This window comes from Trachinotus anak, unplaced genomic scaffold (genome assembly GCF_046630095.1).
Source record: "Trachinotus anak isolate AG129_WGS33_773 ecotype Australia unplaced genomic scaffold, CSIRO_AGI_Tana_v1 ptg000008l, whole genome shotgun sequence".
Classification (NCBI taxonomy): Eukaryota; Metazoa; Chordata; class Actinopteri; order Carangiformes; family Carangidae; genus Trachinotus; species Trachinotus anak.
The window spans coordinates 3,441,980-3,467,421 of record NW_027273859.1 but is presented as its reverse complement, the minus strand read 5'-3'; the positions used below and the strand labels follow the sequence as shown (position 1 = coordinate 3,467,421).

The 25,442-nt window shown below is 39.6% G+C and overlaps 2 protein-coding genes across 5 annotated transcripts; both read left to right on the top strand.

Moving 5' to 3' along the window:
* The first annotated feature begins 124 nt into the window (after window positions 1–124).
* Window positions 125–10,235, top strand: LOC139623597 (leukocyte surface antigen CD53-like). Of its 4 annotated transcripts, none has more exons than XM_071481928.1 (8): window positions 125–303; window positions 915–996; window positions 2,695–2,883; window positions 3,095–3,169; window positions 5,167–5,277; window positions 5,465–5,572; window positions 8,407–8,490; window positions 9,610–10,235. In XM_071481928.1, the coding sequence occupies exons 2-8, from the start codon at window positions 934–936 to the stop codon at window positions 9,676–9,678; spliced, it is 699 nt and encodes a 232-aa protein (XP_071338029.1). In that variant the 5' UTR covers window positions 125–303; window positions 915–933; the 3' UTR covers window positions 9,679–10,235. The 4 variants fall into 4 exon arrangements, with proteins under 4 accessions (XP_071338029.1, XP_071338028.1, XP_071338027.1 ...); XM_071481927.1 differs by having other exon boundaries at window positions 130–303; window positions 853–996; XM_071481926.1 differs by having other exon boundaries at window positions 131–303; window positions 845–996.
* A 1,780-nt stretch (window positions 10,236–12,015) lies between these two features.
* LOC139623595 (coiled-coil domain-containing protein 183-like) lies at window positions 12,016–22,730 on the top strand. The gene is made up of 13 exons (XM_071481921.1): window positions 12,016–12,481; window positions 12,891–12,979; window positions 13,098–13,265; window positions 14,097–14,201; window positions 14,474–14,596; window positions 15,482–15,637; window positions 15,739–15,772; window positions 15,933–16,033; window positions 17,250–17,407; window positions 19,385–19,538; window positions 19,844–19,969; window positions 20,659–20,728; window positions 22,287–22,730. Exons 1-13 carry the CDS (start codon window positions 12,418–12,420, stop codon window positions 22,409–22,411), a joined length of 1,473 nt encoding a protein of 490 aa, XP_071338022.1. The 5' UTR covers window positions 12,016–12,417; the 3' UTR covers window positions 22,412–22,730.
* Window positions 22,731–25,442: the final 2,712 nt, after the last annotated feature.

Sequence of the window (25,442 nt, the reverse complement as noted above, 5' to 3'; positions counted from 1 at the left end):
GCAAATTAATTCAAATTTTTGTGTTCAACCAGAGGAAGTAAAGGAGTCAGGTGAACAGGCGGTGAATTCATCTGATGATTGTTTTCCGAAACTAACTCAGCTGCTCTTCCTGCCAAGTGTGGACGTCCCTCCTCTTCACTGTTGTGACAAGTAGATATTTCTGACTGCCTCTCAGTGGACAGGTGTTGTTTCTCTTCCTCATACCTGTCTGTCGTCAGTTAACACTGGGAAAGGTAGAAACACCACCAAAACACTGCTCACCGCATCTGTCACTGGAATATTGCTGGACACAGTGTAGTTAAGGTAAGCCCCCAGATGTCTCGCCTGTTTTATCGTGATGCCTGGGTTCCTCCCGGTAATTACACTGTCAGTTTATAAATGTCTGTATAAAAGTGGAAAGACCAGCTTTATCTATGAAGAACAACACGCAAACACAAAGAAAACTCAGAATGAAATCAGTTTAAAGTGACTCGTTATGGTATATGCAACATTACTGGTGTCTGGAAGGCAGGTGTTTGGATAAGTATAATCAGAAAATTACATTTGTTAACTTTATTGTGATATTACACGTGTACATGTAAAGATGAAAAAATCTCTTGATCAAATAAAAAGAAAAATATATGAAGATATGAACTGCAGCTGGATATTTAGGCACAAATCCTGCAACAAATGGTCAGTGGTAAAACCATAAGATAAGAGCAGGTAATAATGATTAACTGGAGTCTGAATAGGTCACAAGTGTCCATTGTGCCTCATGGCTGAGTGTTGTCATATCAAACAGTGGTGTCCTGTAAACACTCTGTGCCGCCAAGAAGAGCAGCACTTTCACTTGTTTTCTCTCAAGTATTTCAGGAGATCTGCCAGACTGACATTTGGTCAGCATTCAGTTTTAATGAACCTGTCTCCTCCGACAGTGGAAGATTATCAGGAAGGATGAATCGCTCCTGTGTGAACTGCCTGAAAACCATGATGATACATCTGAACTTTCTCTGCTGGGTAAGGTGGCGCACACTACAGCCACACACCTGCCTGCTAAACCAAACACTGGGCTGACTTGTGAAAGTGTAATGCTTGTTACAGTGGGACATAACAACCCAGATTATGTCCGTTGTTGGACAGCGTGTTACGGTCTCTTCCTGTTGTCATGGACGGCTGACATTAAATGGCCTTTGAAGGAGAGAATGGCATCAAGACCAGGACCTGTGTTTATCCAACTAACTCCAAAAGTTATGGATTTAAGCAAAAGATAAAAGTAAAAAAAGAGTAGATCCTCGATGACAGACAAATAGCCGAGCACGCCCACATTCTCTGATAATAATGATAAATCTTAATAATACATTAACTGAAGCAGTATAATTAAGAGTAGTTTTAGTCTATAATTTGCATTTTATTTCCAGTCACTGTCTGAACATCTTCATTTTCTGTCCTTGTCAGTGTGGCACTAAATTCTCCTGATGTATCTCATCTACTTATAGCATTACCTTATTATCTTCCATTATAAATAGTGCAGATTGTTCTTCATCTCTCATGTTAATTATTCCTGGAACTTCAAAGATCTCACACAATTTAAAGAAATATTTATATATTCCTATGTTCTTGCAGAGTAACGAAGCACTGAATAAACTGTAAGGATTTCTTTACAGAATGTAAAATATGCCAGGTGTGGTTGAATCTGTATCTGTGGCTCAGCACGCATGTGATCAGTCATGTGATCACATGAGAGTTGCTTGACTTTTCCACTGGGCTCTGAGTCACTTGATAAATCTGTCTTATTGCTCACACTCAGTCCGGGACTTTTCTGCTCTGACGTAGTTTAAAGCAAGTTAGATAAATACAGGAAAAGATTCTCAAAGCAAGATTTTGGTTATTATTTTTGGTTTTCTAATGTTTTTTTAAAGTGAAAGTAAGTTTTCTCTAAATGTATATGATGTATTTCTTCCTTTTATAGAATAATATTTACTTACATACAAAGTTTGTCTCAATATAGTATTAATGTAATACTGGGTTACCTTTACACAGTAAAACCAGCCAAGACCAATTATTATTTATTTATTGTATTACTAGTGTAAGTACCAGTTGTTTATTTACCCACACTAAATATAGTATGGTTGTAAACTGTCAGTGTAATGTGTGTGTAATACTCCTCTTTTTAAACTTCCATGTCCCTGACTATCACACACTGACTATTATTAGTATGTGTATCCACAGTTTTACACAGTTAACAACTGTTAACGTTGTAGCCTGACGCAGCAGATGGTTTGTTACACAGCAGGTGGAGCTACTGTACTTTTAACTACTTTATATACAGTTAGGAATGTGGTTCCCAAGCTGTGGGTCAGCCCTGAGATCTGAGTGGCTTTTAGATGACTGTGTTGCTGCACAATTTTTTATAAATTTTTTTGGATTCATTTTGGTGAAATTATAAACAAACAGTAATTCAAATGAAACCACATGAGAAGTTGAAATGGAAAATGTGTCTTTGGTGGAACAGCTAACAGCTCAGATATCTGAAATGTAACGGGGGGGGGGGGGCTCAACCAAATGCTGTTCTTTTGAAAGGGGGTCACAGGCCAAAGAGGTTTAATGTGCATCCTGGCTTTCAGGGGAGAGTTACGACATATTGTGGACTTGGATCCAATCTAAACTCACAGGATAATAATGTGAGGTGTCTTCTGTCTCTCGTGTGTGCTGGAGCTGTGTGGTGCATTTGTGGTGGCTTTCGGGGAATTCCAGATGATGCACTCCAGGTTTGCCTCCCTCGTCACCACCTTCTGGCCCATCTACCCCGCCAACACTCTGGTTGTCACTGGTACCATCGTTACCTGTGTGTGTTACGTGGGGGTGTTGGGAGGCATGAAGGAGAACCGCTGCATGCTCATCAGTGTGAGTATGAAGCCCCATATTTATTTTAAAAACTGAACGTCGTTTTTGTGACAGTTGCTTAATTCATACTAAAAAATGAGCTTATCTTTGTGTTTGATGAGCTCTGTGTTTATTCTAATGCATCCAAGTGCAATTCCTGTTAAGTGCTAATAAGACTGGGATATTATACCGTCTCTCTTTCATGTTCGAATCTGATTTGCACTGATTGCAGTTTTTCACCCTGCTGTTTATTCTGATGCTGGTGGAGCTGGCCATGGCCTGTGTGTTCCTGGTCTACAGCAGAGAGGTAGGAGAGTTTATTCTTTCTTTTTTTTTTTTTTTTTTTGTCCCTAAACACTTTGATCTCAGCTTGGGTGACAGTAAATTATCACCATGGAGTTTGCAACCATGCTAGAGACATGGCTCTAGGGATGCACACACTCAAGCCACTTTGGTCAATATCAATCAATCAACATTTATTTATACAGCCCTTTACAACAACCAAAGGTGACCAAAGTGCTTTACAGTAAAAGACAGAGATAAATGAAATCAACAGAATAAGAACACAATATACAATTAAATCATGAAAAGCATAAAAATACATAAAGGGACAAAAGTAAAATGTCACAGTGCTGCTACATATTAAAGGCCATTCTAAATAAATACGTTTTGAGCTTAGATTTAAAAAGGGCTGGGTCAGTGATAGTGCGTATGTCAGGGGGTAACATGTTCCAAAGTTTAGGTGCAACAAAAGCACGGTCGCCCCACAGCTTGTATCTGGACCTTGGGACCTCGAGAAGATGTTGACCAGATGACTCAACGCCCTACTGTGGTTGCGGAAAGTTAAAATGTCAGGTAAATAAGGTGGAGGCAAGGCCACCCATGGCTTTAAAAACAAACATTAAATTCTTAAAATCAATTCTAAAATGAACTGGAAGCCACTGAAGTGAATAGAGATTGAGGGGGTTGTATGTTCACGTCGGGAAGTGTTTTGCCCCAGTTGGGGGCTCGCAAGGGAAGAGTGGTTAACACCAACATAAAGTGCATTGCAGTAATCTAGCCTCGAGCTAATAAAGGCACAGATGGCCTTCTCTAGGTCATGTCTGTTAAGGACGGGTTTTCCCTTAGCTAAAAGACGTAGAGTGTATCTGTCTGTCAAACCTTAAACAGCCCCCAGATTCCTCACAGCTGGTTTAACATAGGCAGCCCGAGCACCAAAGTTTGAGGCTATATTATATTCTCACTGCTGAATATGTTAACAACTATTGGATGGATTGCCATGAATGTTTGTATTGACATTCGTGGTTGGTAATTTTCATACAAGGACTTGTAGTATTGTAATAATCTGCAGTCATGAAGTGAAGGCTGTGGCTGTCAGTCTGTACACTACGTCAGCCCTTTCCTGTTTTTGGTCTCCACCACTCCTGAGGGAAATATCTGACCCTTTATCTTCTAAATGCTCCTCTATATTCACCAGCTATTCTCTGACTGTGTCTGTCGGCTGTTTGGTTCTGGGCAGGTAGTGTATAGTGGCTTTTTAGAGCTTTTTCTGCTGAAAATAGCCGCAGGTGCTGCAGCTGAAGGGATGTTATGGGAGGAATGAGAGTTAACCAGAACTGTATGAACCAGGAGTGAACCAGAGCTGTAAAGTTGTGAGCCAAACAGCTACTCTTAAGAATGGTAGTGCGCCCTTCTCCAGATACTTCGTTCACTGAATGTGTGATTGTATCTTTTTTTGCATCCCATGCATCTTTTTTGTGCGATTTTACATCCAGAATCAATGCTACTAAATATTATGGCTCTTTTGCGGCCCACTTCCTGAACTTCACTTCAGAACTACTTAAGTTCTTTTTGCGTTTTGATTCCGCTGCATTTTCTCAATCCCTTATGGTATCTCTTTGTGTTCTTTGTGTTTCTGCACATGACCCTTCAGTCTCATGCCCTTTTAAGGGCATTTTCGGGCGTTTACCTATGCTAATTAAGACCAACTGGTACATGCTTTCAATTTACAAGGAAACTGGCATTCATCAATCTAAGAACACAGATGTGCACAATTCTGTGGTTTAAGAACACGTTCATGAATCCGACATAGAGTTTTCTTAAGAACTTAAGAACAACTTAGGGAAGAATTTAACAAAATACTTAAGAACACATTGGTGAATGAAATCCATAGTTTTTAGTTAGTCCAGCTTTTTCAGTCTCTTTAACCTAGTTTTGAATACTCACTGGTCTCTCTGTTGCCACTGACCAGATGTCCAGTAGGCAGCAGTATATTGTGGGTAATGCAGCCTGTTCTCTGTTCAGATTGACACATACTTTGAGAAGGACCTGATGCGTAGCTTGGAGATTTACAGAAATTCCAGTCCAGAAGGCAACAAGACCATTAAAGAGGACTTTGATGCTGTGCAGCACCTGGTAAAACTGTTGAAATTTGTTTTATTGTCACATTATTTCTATAAATTTCTATTTCCATACATCTTGACCATGTTTTACTGATATTTTACGCACCTTCATATTGATTAACAGATTAGTCATTCACTTCCCCCTGCCTACATAAAATACATGTCCATACCATTTTAGTAAGTTGTTTTTTTTTGTGCAGTTCAGGTGCTGTGGAGTTCATGGTGTGGCCGACTGGAAGGGAAACGTCCCAGTCTCCTGTTGCATCAAGGACCCCTGTAACACCCACATCCAAACCAACTGGGAAGAGGTTACTAGTCCAAATATTCTGTTTGCTTTTCAAATTTTTATCAGTGAACTGCAGATGATTCTTTTCTTGTTTCTTTGATTCTGTCTGTCTCTCAATGAGCTGTGAACTGGGCTGTGGGACATAAATCTGCTACTGCTGTCAGACGCCAAGTTCTCTCTTCTTTCCATTCTGGTAGCTGTTTAGAACTTAATCAGAATAAAATCTGTTCAGCTTTCAACAGATATTTTTGCTGCTGGTGCTCATCTGTTTGAGAATCATCACATAGATAGGGATGCTACCTTCAAATGGAAAATTGTGTGCATGCAGCCTCCTCTAGGTGTCTCTTCTGTATCTAACCTGTCACTGCTCATGGTGTTCTTATAGCGCTTCAGGCCACAGATGTCAGAGAAGGCTTACATCCTCTTGCACCAGTCTACCAGTCACCAGCACATCACATATATAATCTCTGCTTTATATATTGCATGTTCCTCTACACTTTGGCATTGACTCATTTGGTCACTTTGTGTGAAGGTGGATATTGCTATGACTCCAATCTATAAATTGTCCTGCCTATAAAAAAATCTGAACATTCCTGTTGGAGCACTCAAAATGAAAGGGTAGGTCACAATTTTTGGAGTCTGTCCTCAGTGGAATGACTAACAGCAGGCAGACAGTAAACCTGCTTCTGTGTTCATAAGACAGACTTGAAATGAAAAACCTTTAAGTCCTCTTTAATCTTGTTTCAGAAGCAATCACAGCACCAACTCACTTGGTTTCTTAGTAGTTAATCATTACAGGTTTAGACTATAAGAAACAGTGTGTATCCAGCCTGCAGACAGCGGCAGCCCGTATGCTGGCAGCCTGTTTGGATTCCTGCCAGCAGTGCCACAGGGCTCCATTTTGGGCTCTGTGTTGTTCACTACTTACGTAAATCAAATTCATACGGTTGTCAGATCCATTTTTATGCTTGTTTTATGTTGGTGACAAGTGCACTGTGCATGTGTGGGGGTACAAGACGTGTTGGTATGTTGGTGAAAAATGTGTCGTAGACTGAGTATGGACCAGCTCTGTAGTGGAGGCTAAATGCTCAAGTAGTGTTTCATAGACCCTGCTCCCTCATTTTTTCTGCATGTTCTAATTTTTCTGTTCAAATTTCTGGTTTTGTTTTCCTCTGAATCACTGCATCCCCATGTCAGCACCATGTTAACGCTCAGCACCAATAGCTCACCGCCCACTCATGCTATGCAGAAGGTAAAACAGATGCACCTTTTGTGCTGAACCTAGCAGGCAGCACAAGGTTAGCCAAAGTGGCTAAGGCACTAAAACTGACACAAAACCCAGTTATGCAATCCAGGTGTATTTATATATCAGTGGCAACCGACATCACCATGCAGAAAAATGTACAGTGCAGGCCTGGCCTACAAAAAAAAAAGAAAAAGAAAAAAATACTGACAATATTACTTGCAAAAAAGAAAAAGAAGAAATAACTAAATGCAAAAACTGTGAAGAACAATTATGACTTATTTCACATCTCCTCACTCTGCATGTGACCCAGAAATCATTCCAGTCCTCAATCAAGGACCTCTCAGTTCCCTTATTACTGTTTGGAGGAACAATAATCGTATATACAACATTTAACTCCAGCCAGTCTTTCTGCACTTTGTGCTGCTGCACCTACATAAACCAAAATAGCATGTATACATGATAGAGGAAGACCTGCTGCTGAGGCTCTTATGCTGCGCTGTTCTGTGTTGACTGGCACTGTATTCACCACTTCAAAACTGCCAGTGGTGCTGTGCCAAAGCACCACCTTAGCAACTGTGCTTTCAGAATCTCAGTGATTTTGTAACAAACTTGGTTGATGCTGCTTTATCTGGCTTTACAGTATTTGATCTAGCTGTAAGTTCTACTTTATGCTTGGGTTGAGACATGGTGAGATTCTGTTGTGATGACACAACGCCTCGTTCCTACTGTAGTCAACGAGTTACACCTAGTTTCCATCAGAACGAGCTGTCCAAGCTGGAAAAATAACACGGATCTGTATGTGCAGCAAATATTCAATGATTTTCCTCTCATACACTGTAGCGTATGAGAAATCTCTTCCCACGTCAATAGTCTCATTTTGGTTATAATACAGCACTTGGTTTGCAAAAATATAGTTATTCATAATTTAGGGGAATTTTGTTTTATTTACCCTTCTGAGCAATAGAGAGATAGAGAGAGAGATGCTAAAGGAATACTGCAGAGGACTGACTGAGCATGTATACAAGAGGACATTACCCAGCCCTGCCGACTCCCTCAGTCTCTCCACATCCACAGACAGGTGGCAGCAAGGGCCAGAGGTGGTCAGGAATTGAATTATTTACAGTTTAAGATCATTATAGACAGATAATAGATGTAGATTTTTCTATGTCAGAAAGATTCAGGGCTAGTCCAAAGGCATTTCTGGCTAAACCCCCAGAAACCCTGATGCTGACAATGGCAACGCCCCGGCCCTCTGTCTAACTTAATGTTAGCTCATCAAATCTAACTTTCTCTCTCTTCTCTTTCTTTTTCTCTTCTTTCTTTCTCTCCCCTCACGCCTTGGCTGGGTGTCACCACGTGTCTCCACTTTATCTGTCCTTTCAAAACAAAAGCCCTCTGCAGAGTTGTGTAATTGCAACTTCATGATGTTGTGGCATTGGCAACAGTTATGGAGCTGTGGGCAGCCGCAACCTGCAATCAGTGTTCCTGTTATTTTATTTGCTGGTGTAACTGTAAACAGGACATTGGTGTAATAGTGTGATTTCTATTGGTGTATGCTCAGTCATTACTCTACATAAATAAAGGATAACCATGCAAATTTTGTCTTTCAGGGTTGTCTCCTTAAATTGAGGAACTGGTTTGCCAGAAACTATCTCAGCACAGGCGCGGGTGTTGTCACAATGTTTATCATACAGGTACAATATTTTCAGCCTCCTCAATTTCCTCATTATAAGGCTTGCAGAAGTAACCCTTGGTTCAAACTACCAGGCATATTGCACTTCATACGACACCCCAGTTAGTGGTGTCCCAGCAAGTGTTGTATATTAGCTATCAGACACTGCAGGGCATGATGTGACTTACATAATGAACCTGTGGCCAAATGTGAAACACACTTTGACATTTAAATGTTCAGAGAGTTGTGAAGCTGCAGAGTAATGCTCTGAGAGTCTGTAGTCAATTACTTTTTGAGGTAGTAACAGTGGCTGCCATGTTGGAAGCCATGAGCTTTGTGCAGCTGAAAACAGCTGAATGCCTATTTAAACTCACGATGTGGCTGTCTTGACAGAGCTAGGTAGGCATGATTCATTTGTCTTGTGTATGACAACTGTTCATTTCAAGCCACCTCACTAATAACCACGTGCTATTTTGCCACCTGGGAACGCTGTGGAACAAGCTGTAAACACATTATCACCTTCGAAGGCTGATACAGCGAATGTGTCAGCATTCATTTGGACTCATGTTTCATGGTGCACGGCTAATCTAAGTCACTCCCCTTTTAGCTCTGTTTTGGTCTCCAACAACTCCTGAGCAACGCATGTGGCCTAAATGCTCTGCCACGTTCAACAGCTAGTCCGACTGTGCCTGTCTGCTATTTAGTGCTAAACAGGAAGCGCACTGCGGGTTTATCAAAGCTTTTTGTTCAGATTATGCCAAAACTGTTAAGTTGTGGTACATAAAACCAAAGCAGTAAGGTGAAGGGTGCTAAAATGCTCTGTATAGCTAATGCCATGTGTTGGGTGATAATTCTCTGTGGGTTTGTACGAGTGAACCCTTTAACATTACACATAACAATTCGACCAACTGTTAATGATAAAATATTAACAGATATTGATAAGAGCTGCTTGAAGATGCAACATTTGCACAGTGGCTTAGTTTTCATTCTGTAAATTGCAGCCGGCATGAGTGTGTTTGCTTACCTGTACTAGAATAATGTAAACTATATTCTTTGTAGGTTTGCCTTTTATATGTTTTTGTCTGTTGCGCCTTTGCAAAACATTGTTTGATATTTAACTATATTTTTTCTTTGTTTACAGTTTATCTGTCTGTGCATCACCATCCCTATCTTTTGCCACTTCAGGCAACGTGGACTGGGTTACCAGTAAAAAAAGAAAAAATCTGCTGTATCTGCAATGTACAGTGACTTTCTGCATGTCTACAGTTTCCCTGTGCCAACTTTTTATTATGAATACCCAAAAAGTTGCTGCCATTTTCAGCCATCAGAAAGGGAGCCAGCAGGAGAAAAAGTGCTAGCTCTCTGACCAAGAATAAGCTGAGGATGGCAGCTTATTATCACTATGGATAATGCCCTATGAGGTGACAGACCATTAAATGTGTTATGGAAAACATGATAGAAGACATTTAGCTAGTAGGTGAGGCATGACATGATTATGTAATACCTCAAGAGATCTGTTCCCCCAGTGAGTGCTGGACAAAATGATATACACCACTTTGGACACCTGCTCTTCCCAATACATCGGACAAACTATACAGTTCGACAAATCCAGTTTTGAACATTTCAGAGTTTCAATCATTTTCCTCCTTTTTTTTAATTTTGTGCTTTCACTTTTAGCAAGTAGCTTAAAATTTTAGTGACTGGAAAGGAAGACAGTTAAACTTGAGTACTCTTTTACTGTGCTTAATAAACCAGTACACATGCTGATTTAAACTGTTTCTATCATTTTTATTTGTGTGTGATGGAATTGCTTCAGTTTCCTAATTTGTAGCTTTGTTTGGGCTGATTCTGGTCCTTGGAATTATAAGTCATTCCTGATATTATTTGCAATATGGATGTTTTAAGAATTGCCACAAGAAAAACAACGCTTATTCTGACTTAGGAGTGTTCATGCAATAATCCAAGATGGTTAGCCCCAATCAGAATCAGAATCGCCTTTATTGTCATTATACATAGTACAACGAAATTTGAGCGCTGCTCCCTTGGTGCAAACAATGCTAATTAAATAAAATAAATAAGAACCTAAAGAGAACACAAGAATTAAAAATAGAGGAGGTATAAAAAGGCAAGTTATATGTACAGATATATTTACACGTGGTATGAATGAAACCCGATTATTGCACTTTAGGCCCAGTTTTATTGCACAGGTAGTTGGAAGTTATGCAGTGTGAACGACCGGTCATCCGGATTTCTTTTTGTCTTTGTTGACTGCAGTGATAGCCCTCGGGAAGAAGCTATCCCTGAGTCTGTTGGTCCTTGTTTTGTGTGACCTGTATCTTCGGCCCGACGGTAACAGGTCAAACAGGTGGTTACCGGGGTGGGAGGGGTCCTTGATGATGTTGCCAGCTCTGCTCAGATAGCGAGAGTTGGCAATGTCCTCCAGGCTGGGCAGAGAGCAGCCAGTGATCTTCTGGGCTGTGCAGACCACCCTCTGTAGTGCTCTCCTGTCAGCTGCTGAGCACCCCGCGTACCACGCTGTGATGCAGTACGCCAGGATGCTCTCTATGGTGGCTCTGTAGAAGGTCACCAGCAGCCTCTCCTCCAGGTTGTTCCTCCTGAGCACTCTCAGGAAGTGGAGGCGCTGCTGGGCCTTCCTCTCCACCGCCGAGGTGTTCGCAGTCCAGGAGAGGTCGTCCGATAATGCTAAACTTATAGTGCCTAAATTAGCTATTTTTGTGGTGTCATATATTTGTAGCAGTTTGTTACCAGGTGAAACCAGACGGAAACAGTGTATAGCTAAAATTAGCTGAATCAGTTATATTATTATATTGTTTAATTGTTAATACTGTATGTGTCTGAAATTATTTTCATCAGGTGGAGGCTATAATCAGGGTTAGAAACTCAGATTCAGAGCTACAAATCAGAGACGAACATGAGGCCAAGAAGCAGTTCTGCTTCTCTGCTCTTTTTTAATCACATGTAGAGCTGATCTTTATAATAACCTCATGAATTTATAACATAGAGCCCTTTATGTGTTCCTGCATAAATGGGGCGCCACTTCTTCTACAACAATGAAGTTATTGCTTTGTGTGATGTCCTGCCTATGTGTGTGTGCTCGTCAGTGTTGCTCTCCCTGCTTGAAACACAGTGTCGAGAATATTATCATGTGGTGTTGAATGGATGAACATGTTCAGCCATGATGTTAGGCTCTGGCATCAAGGTGTTAGTGTTATGTGACCCTGTGCAATGCATTGTGTGTTCCAACATCCCTCATCATGCAACACAACTGTATTATAATATTAGATAAATTAATTCAGCAGTATCCTGTCAATTATATCAGCAATGAAAATTAATACAAATATGTTGGAATGGTATGTTGCAATGTCCAATTGAGTGTCTTTTAAATTCTATTGACAATTTTATCAATTATATTTATTTTTATTTATTTGTTGTTTTTTTTTTTTTTTTTTTTTTGTTATTCCAATACGGTGGCCTTTGAGTACAAAACATACAGGAGTGACACCACAAACAAAAACAGAAACACCTTCCAAATCCAGAAATGCAACACATACCAAAACACTTACAGGAGCAGGAAAACATGCGACGAGAACCGCTACACCAAAAGTGTTCTGGTAAATATCAACATCAACTAAGGCATCCTGTGACATTGTTTTCAACCAACACACAGAGCTAATGTTAGCTTAACTAGCCAGTTACAGTTGATGAAATTTGCCAGCAAGAGCTGTCATTCATTTCATCTGCCAGAATAGATGGTTGCTGGCTAGCAATGGGAAGCCTGCTGGTCTGCGTAGCAACAGTAACCAAGGGAGGCAGATGTTAGAAAGCAGCCATTTGAAACTGAAGCTTTGAAAACATAGCTCTAAAAAATACATTAACTGAAAGAAGACTACAGCTAACAGCTGGTTAGCAGTAGTTGCTACAGATAAGGATGGACTTTAATTCTTCCTCAAAGATGAAAGATGCAAGGACTCCAGCTCAAAGCCAAACCTCAGGTACTTAAAAAGTTCACATTAGTTGAGCTAGTTAGCAAAGATAACCACCAACCTGTTTCAGTCTTTGGATTAAAGAAGAGGAAGCTCTACTGTGAAATAAATATTAGAGTTAACTAAGTTTTTAATGTTATCAAAATAGGATGGTAATGTGGTTGAGCAATTCATAAGCTGTGTGCATGTGACCCTGACATGTTAATGTTAGCGAAGCTACTTTAAGGTCAGTATTCTTAAATGAAAAAAATATATGGCACTTTATTGTTGAAGTATGAAACTACACTCTGGCATACCATCATAAAACTGCCATCAAGTAAAATAAGGTGCTCCATAAAATCACCCTGAAGAAGACACAGTAAGTGTAGCTCATCTGTAGCTCTCTAAACGGCTGAATGACAGTCCATTTCATTTCCAGAGAAACAGATTGAAGCACAGGTCTTGAACAGCAATGACAAATGTACTCCAAGACGAAAGCCATTGTCCAGGCTCGGACATCTCCTGGAGGTAAAGCTTGTCTGTTTGTTTTAAGTGCCCACTAGCAAATTTCACTCTGACATTTTTTCTCTAAATGTGGAAGTTGAATAAAATTGAATCGCTTACGTTTTTATTTTCTGTTGCTAAGAAAAAACTTGAGCAAGTGAAGCTGCGGAGGTATGTACTGATCAACGAACACAACAGACTCACACTGGCTGTGAAGGGAAAAGAAGTTAAGTTAAAGGGGCTGCAGGAGTCACTGAAAGCCATGAACCTTCAGCCTGCAACTTACAACAATGAAGACACATTGAAGCAGGTAAGTGTGTCTCCAGGGACATTGGGCATTTTGGAGCCTAAAAAACTCATGGTCACCACTGGACTATAAAATACTTACAGAAGTATTCATTGATTTTTTTTTTTCAGCAGAACAAGCTGAAAAACACAACATACGACACATTGTGGCACGTTTCACTTCACATAGTCATGACCTTTATTTCAACATCTAAACTACACTGCACACAACATACTGCCCTCAAGGGTCTGTTCTGAAGGCTGACATATTCAACTCATGTCATCTGTCAGTGTCTAACTGCACTGGACATACTTGAAAGCACCTCCCCAGGCCCACACGCTCACCCTGCGAGGCCAGACTTGTCATAGCTCTCAAAGTACAAGTGTCAAAGGTTGGCTCCAGTCTGTGGTTGGCCAGAGCTCAGCTTAACGTTTCTGAGATCTTCACACACTGTTCAGAACTTTAATGTGCCACAAGAGGGAATTATTTTTTACAGCAAGCCAGCATAAAGACATAAAAACATAAAACATAAACATTAATATTCCTGACAACAGGCTCACGTGATCTGTGTTTGGTGTCAATGTTGAATGACAGACGTTTAAAAGTAGATTAGGCTTGATGAATTATTTCTTTTCTTCCCCATCCCTCAAACTGTTGACCACCTAGTTTGCCTAAAGTCGGACTAGCATCTACTTGTCTCTGTGAACAAGAGCACTAGTGTCATCATGGAGAGGGACATCTAATGTTGGATGTGTCCATTTACATTTCAAGTTGTAGCTTACAGTATCTTCTAATACGCTATTATCACATTACTGATTACAGCCCATAACTTGGTGCTTTATTTTCTGACGCCAGCATATGCGACAGCTGGAGAACAACCGAGAGAAGATGAAAATGAAGAACACAGAGGCAAAGAAAATCCAGGTGGCCTATCACCACATTTCTGAGAACGTGCAGCAGGTGAGCTAAGCTATTTTAAACACTGTCAACCTCTATACGAAAGGCGGTTTTAGAAGTTTGTTGGGAGCCCTGAGAATTTTATTGGCACAGCTTCAGTGATACAGTGCATACTGTAAATATGAGGATGGCATCATGTTGAAATTTGAATTTTGAAATAAAAATGTCTGCAATGAAATACAAACCAATATCCAATAAACTAGATTGAAGTTGATAATTTCATAATAATGAGTTGAGTTTTAACAGCTGATGTTTTGTATTTGTTATGTGGTTAGGAAGTTCGTGATATGTACCAGGTCCTGGATCAAAGAGAGTGTTCAGTTGGCTTTGGACAGGCAAAGGTGGACAAAGCTACCAAGCTGCTTCAGTTGGCAGAAACTGCTGCAGGCGGCACACTGGTAAGACTTCCACAGCAAGAGGGTCTGATGTGGATTTCAGACTGGAGTTTGGAGCATAGACTGTAAGTAAAGATGGCTGTAGCCTCCATAACGTCACTCATAGCTAATCCAAAAATGAGGTGGGGCGTATGTGGAGCTGAGACTTTGGTGTATGCCGGATACACTCACCCACCTGTCACTGTAAGCGATATGCCCTCAATTATGCATAGATTTAAGCCTTGATAAGATTGAAATTAGTTACATAAAAATTCACCCTCTATCTAGTTATCTATCTTTTTTTTTTTTTTTTTTTTTGGACCAGGCTGCAAACATGTTTATTTCTACTGTAAAGTTGGACATTTTAATATGGGAGTTTTAAAATGTCACAGGCAGTTTTTGCCAGTTTTTGGCTTCATTTTACAGCCCCAGAGGTTGCCACTTGGTTTGGGAGCATACATGAGTCTTCCAGATGCTGGGCCCCCAGTAAAATGGGAAGCAGTTTCTCTTCACTATATTTTTTTTTAAATAAATGATCCTGATTTGATTGTGATTATAAATAAATAGAGCATTAATTATAGACTTTTCTTTTAGAATCATCACAAAGTCAGTTGTATCTCATGAAATAGGAGGAGTTTTGACCCTGAGAGGTGTGTTCATTTGGTTGTTGTGTATTACACTTTATAGCCTCTTGCTGAGATCCATTGTCAAGAAAACCACATTGCAGTCGAGACAACCTCCCAACAGTTCAAGAAAAAGAAAAGAAACCATACTATGTGTTAACTATGGGATTGCTTACAATTATCAAATCACTGGTGAACAAATAATAGAACTGAGACATTTATAATTTATCAAAGAGCATAACTTCGATAAATGTGTTTATAGGTTTCTTTCTCTCCCACCCATCAGGGCAAGATGCTCCAGGTGGAACATGACACAATGGAAACAAGAAGAGAAATAGCTAATGAGCTTTGTGAACTGAGTGCAGAAGTAAAGTGGCTAAAAAAGCAAATGGAAAAATTTGGGCGCCTTAGCCCAAGAGGACAGAGCAGGCTGAGAGAGCGGGTAAGAATGGAAAAGGACAAATAATATTGATCAGTTTGTAAATAAGAGATTGATTATGGTTCATTTATTGGTGTTACGTATCATTTTTTTTTTACATATAGGAAACTGAAAAAGAGGAAGCACACACTGTTGAAGGTACATAACTTGTTTTGTTCAACTGTCAGTACAGTAGTCCTTCAGTGTGAGCTCTGCATTACCTGACCTCTCTGCTTAATGTCCTACAATACTGCAAACCCCAAAAAGTTATGTAAATAAATTGTGACAGTGTTGATATGTGCTATGTGTGTCTCTTCAGATCATCAGTGCTATGACACCTGCGATGCATCAGGGTGTGATGTGAAACCAGATGAGGATATGGAGCCTCTGAGTGAGGCTCTGGGCCGTGCTAACATCCAGGTAGTCAGTTCCTGTTCAAATCATATTCATATTCATTATCAGTGAAGCAGTTGTAGCAGACAGGTTCCCTGCAAAGTGCTGTACACTTACTTACACACTACGCTTATGTCTGTCCAAAGTTTGAGTCATTTGAGTCCAACATCTCTCTGACATGACACTGATGTCCAGAGCCTGCTGAGTTGCTATCACGTTTCATGGTGTTCACATCATTGTTGTTTTGATTAAGTTACACAAACACTGATGGACCCAGACAGCTTACATTTCTAAAACCTACTGTAATCTATATCTATATTATTATACCACATGAAGCTGTGATCATACACTATTTACTTTTCCTTTTAAAACATAGCTTAGCATAGCATAGCATAAATATTATAATTCTTTGCATGAAGTTGTATATTACATTTATTTGAGAAATTACAGTATACAGTGTATCCTTTTTTGTGAGCTTCCCTATAGGAATAGCTTGCCTGTTTCTGTCCAAAGGTAATGACCTCTGCCTCCAGTGCCTCCAGTACCTCCAGAGCTCACTAATTACAACATTATTATTACATTATTATTAAAACTAAACCAAAACTACAGATTGTGGTTTTAATTGGTGTTTGGAAAACAACAGGAAACAACAAATTGTAGCAATTTCCTCGCATCTTGTCACTGACAGGCATCAGGTTCCTGTGCCCAACCAGGAAATGCACTGAATTTGTGTGAATTTGTGAGGTGAATTTTGAATTTTTTGAATTTTTTACCTATTTCCTGTTTTCAGCCTTTATGCTAAGCTAGGATAACCAGCAGATGGGTTATATTTTGCAAGTAGACATGAAAGTTCTCATCTAAGTCTCAGCAAGAAGAGTCAAGCGTATTTCCAAAAATGATGAACAATTCTTTTTAAGAAATTCACAAAAGGGATAAATCATATAAATTTAAGTGAGTCTGTGGGCGTAAAGATAATCATTTTAGCTGCACTTTTTTTATATCACTTTTTTGATTTCATAAGACACATGCTGCATGATTATTGCTATAATTTCTCTGTATTTCTATTGATGCACACTGCAAATAAGCCCTTGGTTGCATTCCACATTAGGTGGTTAATGGAAGATAGTTTTTTTGCAAACCATTATTTATAACTCATTATTTTTACAGTATATTATGTGACCAGAGAGCTTGTTTAAGCCACTGTTGTCTGGCTAAATAACATGACGTCTGCCTGTCTTAATAGGAGCCAGATAAGGTGGTGACAAAGCAAGCTACCAAAGAGCATCTAGTCACTGAGATAGCCCAGTATGATGAAGTGATTGGACAGGAGGTCAAAATCCTGGCTGGTCTGGAGCTCCAGTATGCTGACCTCAAGTTCAGTGAGAAACCTGCAGCTACAAGGTACTGTCATTGAAACTCTGCTACACAGCCTGAGTGTTCCAGTGTTCAAGTGTTACTGCTTTGTGTCATATTCAGGGGTTGTATTCAATCTTTACTCAGCACCAATAGTAAATAGTAAATTAGTTGTAGAGCCAAAGTGTGGGGCCCAGATGGGAGAATTCAGTTGGTCAACTAATATACCGCAGATTTTAATGTGGCACACTGCATTTCACATATTTATTCAAAAACATTTAAGTAGCGCTGTAACACATAGACAGCTGAGAACTGTTCAATTAATTTCTAAAGAAAAATTCCAAAAACTGACAAGTTGCAGTTTCCTCTACTTGCTGGTTTTCAGAATATTTTCTATTACTAAACTGAATATTTTTGAGTTTTAAACTATTGGTTAGACAGAATAAACAACTTATTTATTGTGGCAAGAAAAAGAAAGTGTCTTTAAAATGGTCAGATCTTCATTTGAGTTTTAATAACGAACATAATGTATTTCAACTAATAACACACATCATCATATTGCTCTTGTCCATATTAGATATATCATTCAGACATGTATATCTAGTACAGAGGGGCTTCAAACTAAGAAATCCACCCTCTGGTGTGGAGTCAGAGCCCAGACCTTAACCCAGTGGAGATCCTGTGGAAAGACCTGAGGAGAGTCACTCACACTCACACATTCTTCTGTGAGGAAGAATGTAGTGTAGGTCTGATCCACAGCTACCAGTTAACACCAGCTAACAGTTTCAACTGCTTATTAAATCCAAGGATTCGCTTTTTTCCACCAGCACTATGAATCTTGATTGGTGTGTTCAATAAAGACACCAAAGATTATAATTGTGTGTTATTAGCTCAAGTCTGTTTTGTGTTTGTCCACACTTTCGACTTGGATGATCAGATCACATCTTATGGTTTCATTCCAAAGGGTTCACATACTTTTTCTTGCCAGGTAGTCTCATTCAGTGTTTGCACACTAATATTCCACTATTATTCTCAATATGACAGTATGACAAATTCATTTATATTGTATATGTAATTAAGTGGAATAAACTAGTATCGTTGCTTCTTAGTAACTGTGCACCTTAATGACCTCTGTGTCTCTTACACATTGTAAATTAATTTCATAAGTTTTGTTCTGTACAGTTTCTGTACTTTGTGTGTGTGTGTGTGTGTGTGTGTGTTGAACTAAACAGTTCAACTTTACCAAGTGAAAGGTTAACATTCTCTAATATTACTTACACAGTAGATGTGCTTTTATGAAAATGTCATTGTTTTTGGACAAGGTAGAAAAAAATCTAGTCTTCTGTGTATATTCTGATGCAGTATAGTACTTATTTTAGTAACAACGTAAGACCTAATGCTAGGATAAATTACTCCAAACACAACAGATATGATAGGTAACCAAGTTTCATAATACCTAGTCTATTCTAGATGCTTGCCACACGCAATGAGCCATCAGTCTGGATTACCGCATCAGTCTTTGAGTTTACATGGCAGGTAGTAATTTAATGCCTGTGGCTATATGGAGGATTTGATAATGACAATGATTATTTGAGAGCTTCTCCTTAGAGATCCATCACTCTGGCACACTGAGGAGATCTCTGATAGCAGCGTTCTCTTGTGGTGTGATATCAGACCTGATTGATGTCTCTGCTAATTTCTCCTGATATATTTTCACAACCCCCCATCCCCCCAAGGCGCCCTTCACCTTGGGCGATTCTCAAAGTGTGTTGTCACACATAGGCATTCACTATCTGATATACACTTAATCTTGTTAAATAGCTGGGACAGGGAGAGTTTTGTACCAAAGAGAAATAACACCAGAAATAACAGAATGACTGAGGAAGGATTGTGAGACACTGTCAAATGGGGCCATTAAAAGTTTATCATGTAGACTGCAGAGTGAGACATTTTACTGCTATGTTTAGAAGTTTCTTTTGTAATGAGAGGGGTTGCCTTATAACTCAACATCCTTTTTCTTTTAAGGTTTGACAAGCTGAGGAAACAAATACGGGCAAAGATTAATCTGGAAGTGAACTGTGTTGAACGACTGCAGCCTACTCTGAAGGAGTCTCAGGATCTGTTGGACACTGTTGAGCAGGGGGTCGACAACCTATACTTTAGGATGAGCGCCGTGGAGGTCTGGACCGACATGTCCTCTCTGAAGCTTCCCACTAATTGTGCTATGTTTTAGGATGTCTATTTGTTCCAGGTTTTTCCAAGAACACTACTAAAGCTATGTCCCAAATCCTTGCTACAGGGGGTATTTGAAAAGGGATTACAATTCATTTCATACATACATTTAAGATCACCAGAGGATGAATTCTACTGACTTTGGTGATTCCCTTATATTCATGTTCCCCTCAGGATAAAGAGCAATTGAGAACCGATGGACTCATACCAAAACTAAGTGATGTATTCAACAAATCTTTGACTCTTTTTCAGGGGTTTCCTGGTGCAAAGTGTACAGACCGCGTAGACAAACTGAGAGATACCAGCATCCCCCTACAAACATTACTGCAAAGTGTACTGATGCAGAAACCTGAGATCAGAGGCCTGGATCAAGAGGGGGTACTACAAATCGATTATACTTTCTTTTTACTTTCAGCCACTCTGCTCTGTTTGTAATAATAATAATAATAATAATAATAATAATACTGTAAAACTGTTTTTGGCAAGTTCTCAAATGCATTTATTACTTTGCAAGTGTTTCCTTTGCCAACTGTTTGTAATATAAGCTTTTAAAGTTGTCAGAAATCAAATGCGTTAAAATGCTGGAGACACACTGGATACGGGATGTGTGTGTCGTGGCTGCTCTTGCAGATTTTCTGCGGAGAAACACACGTGTGTATTCACACCCGCTGCGTGTCTGCTCCATGGCTGCTATGGTCAGCTCTGTCTGTCTACCAAGAGTTTGCAGGAATTTGATGTTTACTTGATTGTTGGACTTCTCTATATTTTTAATTGATTTCTGATCATTTTTGACAGGAAACGCCTCTAAAATGTCACTGTCTCCACATGTAGCTGCTAAACTGCAGCAAGGCTGCACAACTAAAAAAAATATACTTCTATTTTTTCATGTCTTTGACATGTGCAATGCATCCAGTTTGTCTCTGGCCTGAATTGTTCGTTTAAGAATATATATTTTTGAATAGTTTTTCTTCTTTTAGGATATAATGTTGTGTAAACCATGAGTCTGTTGAGTCTGGTTCATGTTTTTAACCCCACAACCTTTGCATATGTGTGTTCCTCTGCTTTAGATATATAGTTTGCTGGAAAAGTTCAATACGATGGAGCCGGGAAACAACAAAAAACCAGCCACCCCTACAGGTGAGGATCAACTTGCAGACCTGGATCCTCCCCATCTGCTTATTGCTGTCAAAGGAGCTATGTGTTAGCTTTCCTATTGCTATATAGCCAGCATTAGCATTAACAGATGTTTACTTACCACTCAAGAAGAAACATTGTTAGTTCAGCATCAACCTTTATTCCTTCACTCACCGAGAGCTGTTTAAGTGGAAAGCAAGGCCAGTGCTTTGACTTTTGTCTCTGTTTTGTCTTTTCTTCTGCTGAAGTTAGCATGCTAACCAGCTAGCCCCAGCCTGTCTCGCCACATTCTGATAGCAACTTGATGTAGCCTTAAAACATAGCACTGCTTAGAGGGCGTATTTTAACCCCTTGTATTATGAAGACAATGATGGCCGAAGCTCTTGTCAAGCAACAAACACCACCACCAGCTCCTCCCGGAAAGAAACTACGTTCAGTGGCAGAGAAAAGTGGAATACACAAGAAAAGAAAACTAGACAATTAACACAATGTGATTACACCAATAACACACGAACAATTATAATCGTTCATGTCTTTATTTAATACACCCATTAAACATTCACTCTGCTGGTGGAAAAAGTAAGCGGGCCATTGGACCATTCCTCTATGCAGAACTACTTCAGCTCAGCCATATTCTTAGGATGTCTGGTGTGAGCAGCTCTGAGCTCATTCCATGGCTGCTCTACTGGGCTCTGACTGGTCCACTCTGACAAATGGATTTTCTTTGTTTGAAGTCATTATGTAGTAGATTTATTTCATGTTTTCGGTCATTGTACTGTTGCATGACCCAGCTTTTGCTTAGCTTCAACTGGTGGACAGCCACTATGACATTATCCAGTAAGATTGGGAGGTCATTTTGACCTTGAGGGAACCAAGCCCCAAATCACGATGCTCTCGCCACACTACTTCACCATTGGGATGATGTTTTCGTGTTGATATGCAGTGTCTTTTTTACACCGTGGGTAGTGATGTATGGTTTTCCCAAACAGCTCAACTTTAATATTACAACATTTTCCCAGTAGTGTTGTGGAGTGTCAAGTTGCTCTATGGCAAACTAAAGTCAGCCATCAATATTATTTTTGAAGAAAATGCAACTTCAGAAATAATTTTTAGTGCTTCTTAGTCACAAAAATAAACACAATTTAGGAAAGTCAGGAATCTCACTTGGAGCCAAATCAAAGCAACCTCATGTCAATGGATCATCAGTGCAGTCAATTGTTCATAAGTGCAAAGTACTGGGAACACTGGTGTAATCCAACAACCACCACAACATCTGCCATGGTCCAGAAGCTGCTGGAAATTTGTTACTGTCCTCAGCCAAAGTTGTGTGTGGCCAGGGTTATTAGTGTACTCAATGGAAGATAGGGTTGTGCTCGATAAGGTTAGAGCTTACTACTGCAACAATGCTAATTCAAGCTGAAGCACACTAAATTGCCTTCAAGTGTTAACTCGTTAGCACAGGGGCGGGTGTGAAAGCTGTCTTTAAAAATCAAGCCTATGTGTAGATTGTGCAGCCATCTTGATTGAGCATTTGCCTTTCTTTCTTTATCCCATCTCACAGACACCCTCCAGCTGAGTGATGATATGGAAGAGTGCACTCCAACCCGTGATGAGATCAAACGCTGTAGCATTAGACTGATTGAATCCCAGCAGAGCAAAAAGTCCTCGAGGAGAGCCAAGCTGTAGTGGAGCTGCAGACCACACAGTGGGTATAATAAAGCTAATGAAATAAACAGGAATCCGCAGGATTGTTCTGCTTTTGCTGATTGCTCGTTTGAGTTTCATTAATCAGTTTGCTTTATGACATGTAGGACATTAGTCTGAGTGTTCTGAATGCCCAGAGTACCAGATCTTCAACCCACTTCAACTGATGACAATGGAAGAGTTACTTTATCAAAATTGGAATTACTTTCCTTCCTCTAGACTAAAAAACTGTTACATTAATTGACGTGGACTTTTATAGTGGCAAGAAAAAGTAAGTGAACCTGTTGAAATTAGCTTCATTTATGTATAAATCTGTCTTCAGTTATGGTCAGATCCTCATCTAAGTTACAATAATGAACACACACAAGGTTTTTTAACTTACAACACAATGATTGTATTCTTCTTTTACATACTAAATTACATAATGAATATATATATATATATATATATATATATATATATACATATATATATATATATATATATATATATATATATATATTCGTTTGGGAGAAGTATGTGAAGCTAATTGGAGTCAGGAGTTGTCACACCTGGAGTTTTATCTATGAAACAACTGTACACAAATCATGGTGCATGGTTTCATGGAAAAAATGGCGGAATATTATAAAGGAGGGTGCTTCTCTCCAAAAAAATTTAAATCACATCACATACCTTAAGTTTGCTAAAGAGCACTGTGACACTCCAGGACTCTACTGGGAAAGTGTTTTATGAAACTGAGGTTGAACTACCTAGAGTGTGAAAAGTATACCAACATAAAACATCATCTCATCCCACTGGTGAAGAAGGGTGGAGAGAGCATCATGATTTTAGGGCTTTTGCCACCTCTGGGCCTGGACAGCTCCAAAGCATCAAGGGAAAAATGAATTCCCAAGTTTATCAAGGTATCTTACAGGATAATGTCAGGGTGGGCGTCCACCTGCTCAGTAGAAGTTGGTTGAAGTCGATTCAGCAGAGCAGTGGCCATAAACACCAAACCAAACCTACCACAGAATGACTTCAAACAAAGAAACTCCACCTGTTAGAGTGGCCCAGTCAGAGCCCAGAAACTCCACCTGTTAGAGTGGCCCAGTCAGAGCCCAGATCTTAACCCAATGGAGCAGCTGAGTGTTTTTATGTTATGCTACTTTATACATATACTCCTCTACATTTCAGAGGCCTTTACTTTTACTTTGTCACTTTAAGTTTATTTGGCCAAAAAAAACCCTGAACTTTACTTTTTTACAGTGTTGTATTGGTACCTTTACCTTGTAATGTAACTATATGGTTAATACTCATCCTGAATATACTTATTAAATTTGGTAAAATGTCAAAGCAAAGCATGTATCAGCCTTATGTATGAAGTTGCCTAAAACTGCAGAGCATGAATGGTACCATTAGGTGGGAGCATTGTGCAACCCAGTCTCAGTGAACAGCTGCACATTTATGGACCTGGTGGGTGACACTGGACTGACTCCTTGCTGAAGTGGAAGTGAGTCTGGCATGGAGCAATCCTGTAACTGAAAATTAGCAGATTGTAGGCAACACAGATATTGACTGGGAAACAAACACTGGCAAGAAGGGTGGAAATTTGATCAAGCAGTACTGCTTGCTAAAAAGGTGGTATTTAAAAGTACAAATATTGTAGACCTATTTTGGGGTTAATGACAGGTTGGTGTGCGGCTTTGTCATAAAGGTAGATCTGGTGCATTATGTGATGATAGACAGACAGACAGATAGATAAATAGATAGATGGGTAGAGAGCTAGCTAGATAGACAGATAGATAGACTGACATCAGTTGTCTGAGTCATCTGACAAAGACTGACTGCAGGGCTGTTGAAATGATGCAGGTGAGGAGCCGGAAGGAACCACAGACACACACGCACACACACACGCACACACACACACACACACACACACACACGGAGAGGAAAACATTGGAACAAAGGGAAAAAGGGAAATTTGAGCTCGAGATCAGAGAAGACCTCATTCAAAATCCCTCTGACATTTGTAACTAATAACAAAAAAATCCAGCCTTGGAAAAGAGACTTTTTCAGTTTCATCAATTTAGATAAGGATGTTTTTTTTTGTTGTTTTTTTTTTTAAACTTATCTAATGTCATTGTTTATTTAATATTCATGTTTTTTAGCTGTATTTAACAAATATGACTTCTCATGTAGCCTGTAGACCTTCGACGCCATGCTCCCAACACGTCTCTTAACAGATGTATTCTGTATTCGCTGCTGACAAATGAAAATAGAAACAAGCAGAGGAACACATTATACCTAAGAAGATCCAAAATATAGTGTAATTTTAGACATTTTACAGCGAATAATAACTGGGTTGAAAATAAGCTCACTTTCCATTTACACTCATACCTGCTCAGAAACTTATCACAATGTGCCTCTGCTACTCAGCATTAAAATCATCTGATCTGAAGTATAGCACTGCCATGGGAGGAGAGAGGGAGACAGGGAGACGCAGTTATATACAGAGGTTGGGCTTATAGACTGAACTATCCAGCAGTATATGCATTGGTTAAAATGAGCTTCATCTTAAATGTATGTATATTTTGGTAATGATGCTTCTGTACTTTTACTTTTTAAATGCAGGACTTAAATCGCCCCTCGGCTTCCTGCTGAATGATCAGGTAGTGCTCAGTGGGTTTATCAGAGTTTGTTCTGATGAAAGCAGGAGCCCACAGGGGGTTGATCAGAGCAGCTCAGACACAGCCTTTCTGGAAATGTGCAAGCCATGAAGTCAAAGTGGTTTCAAAGCTCTGCAGCATGGCTACAAGTGATCATATGTAAGAATATGATTAAGCGTTAAAATAAAGATGAGTGCAGCTGTAATAGCCTACATGTGTGCTTCATTTACAAAAAAAGTCTTTTTTTTTCTGTAACAATCGAAGTGTACCTGCATTCATAATCAATATTTTTATGATTGTTTTGTCTAGTCTGTGGTCAAGTATGTGTTCAACATCCCTGTTGGAAAAGCTCATTAGGAGAAGCACAG